General features: G+C 36.0%; 1 protein-coding gene across 1 annotated transcript in view; it reads left to right on the top strand.

Moving 5' to 3' along the window:
* Positions 1 to 1127, top strand: part of Sec71 (ADP ribosylation factor guanine nucleotide exchange factor Sec71) — an 11771-nt gene that overhangs the window by 3897 nt on the left and 6747 nt on the right. Inside the window, exon 3 of the mRNA XM_026818872.1 lies at positions 135 to 607. Coding sequence (XP_026674673.1) covers positions 135 to 607 — 473 coding nt within the window. The remainder of the gene's footprint in view (positions 1 to 134; positions 608 to 1127) is intronic.

Here is a 1127-nt window from a genome sequence, read left to right as displayed (position 1 = left end):
ATTTACTTCACTTGGGAAAAGAAATATATAAAAAATAGAAAAACCTTCTTAGTGTCAGTGTAATACGAGAAAAGAATATAAGAATATAAATATTGAATGCAATATTTAAATAGTTAATTATTATTTTTTACCAGGAAGAGGAAAGTGTTCGGAACGAAGTGGAGCCGCCGGAAACGCCGAACGCGAACTCGACCACCAACTGCACCTCCACTGATTTAGAGAGCGAGACAGTGAATCACGAAGAATCTACTACAGAAAATAATCACGAGCCACAGTTGATAGTTCGAGGCATTTTAGAAGACGTAGTGAACTCGGTCGTCCCTGAAGACACGACGAACGCGAACACTATCACTCCGGAGGAGGCTAGCTTGGACCAAGTGCCTATTGATGAGAATTCTGACGAAACCGTTGCTGAGACCGATAATATGGTCCGGGCGAAGTTCACTCATGTACTTCAGAAGGACGCGTTTTTAGTTTTCAGAGCTCTCTGCAAACTGTCTATGAAACCACTTCCTGATGGCACTCCGGATCCTAAGTACGAGACACTCTTAATTTATTCAATATACAAAATGGGCCATTTTAATCGAAACACCCAAATATCTAAAAATCTTTACTTTTAAATCACTTTCAGAATCCCTAGCTCAAGGTTAATGGTACCACTCAAATATCGCTGTCCAGAAAAATGTCGAGGGTACCCAACAATTTTTATCTAAACCATTTTTCTGGACAGAGATATTTGGGTTGTTCGATTAAAATGGCTCACCATGTATAGAATGATGTATAGAATGATTAAAAAATATTATTTATTATTATTTAATTTATTTATTAACATCTTTATTACATTTAGACGTGCCGCCTATTGTAATCTTATCTTTTACATTCTGTGTACAAGTCATGGTTTCTGTGAATGGACTTAGTGCTTCTATACAATCCTAATAATATTAATAATCCAAGTAGGTTGTACGACCCTTACATGCCTATGCCATATGAATTTCCACCGATCCCAGTCATGCTCCGATTTATAGTTTCCCATGCTTTGTATTTTATTCATCCAAACAGAATGCACAAAGTTTCATGCTATTTTTATGATTAAAAAATAAATTGCATACAACAATTCATTTAATAAT

Source organism: Ceratina calcarata, unplaced genomic scaffold, assembly GCF_001652005.2.
Source record: "Ceratina calcarata isolate Rehan_Ccalc_2016 unplaced genomic scaffold, ASM165200v1 scaffold9.2, whole genome shotgun sequence".
NCBI lineage: Eukaryota > Metazoa > Arthropoda > Insecta > Hymenoptera > Apidae > Ceratina > Ceratina calcarata.
Note: the sequence above shows the minus strand (reverse complement) of the source record. Positions and strands in the feature narration are given on the sequence as shown.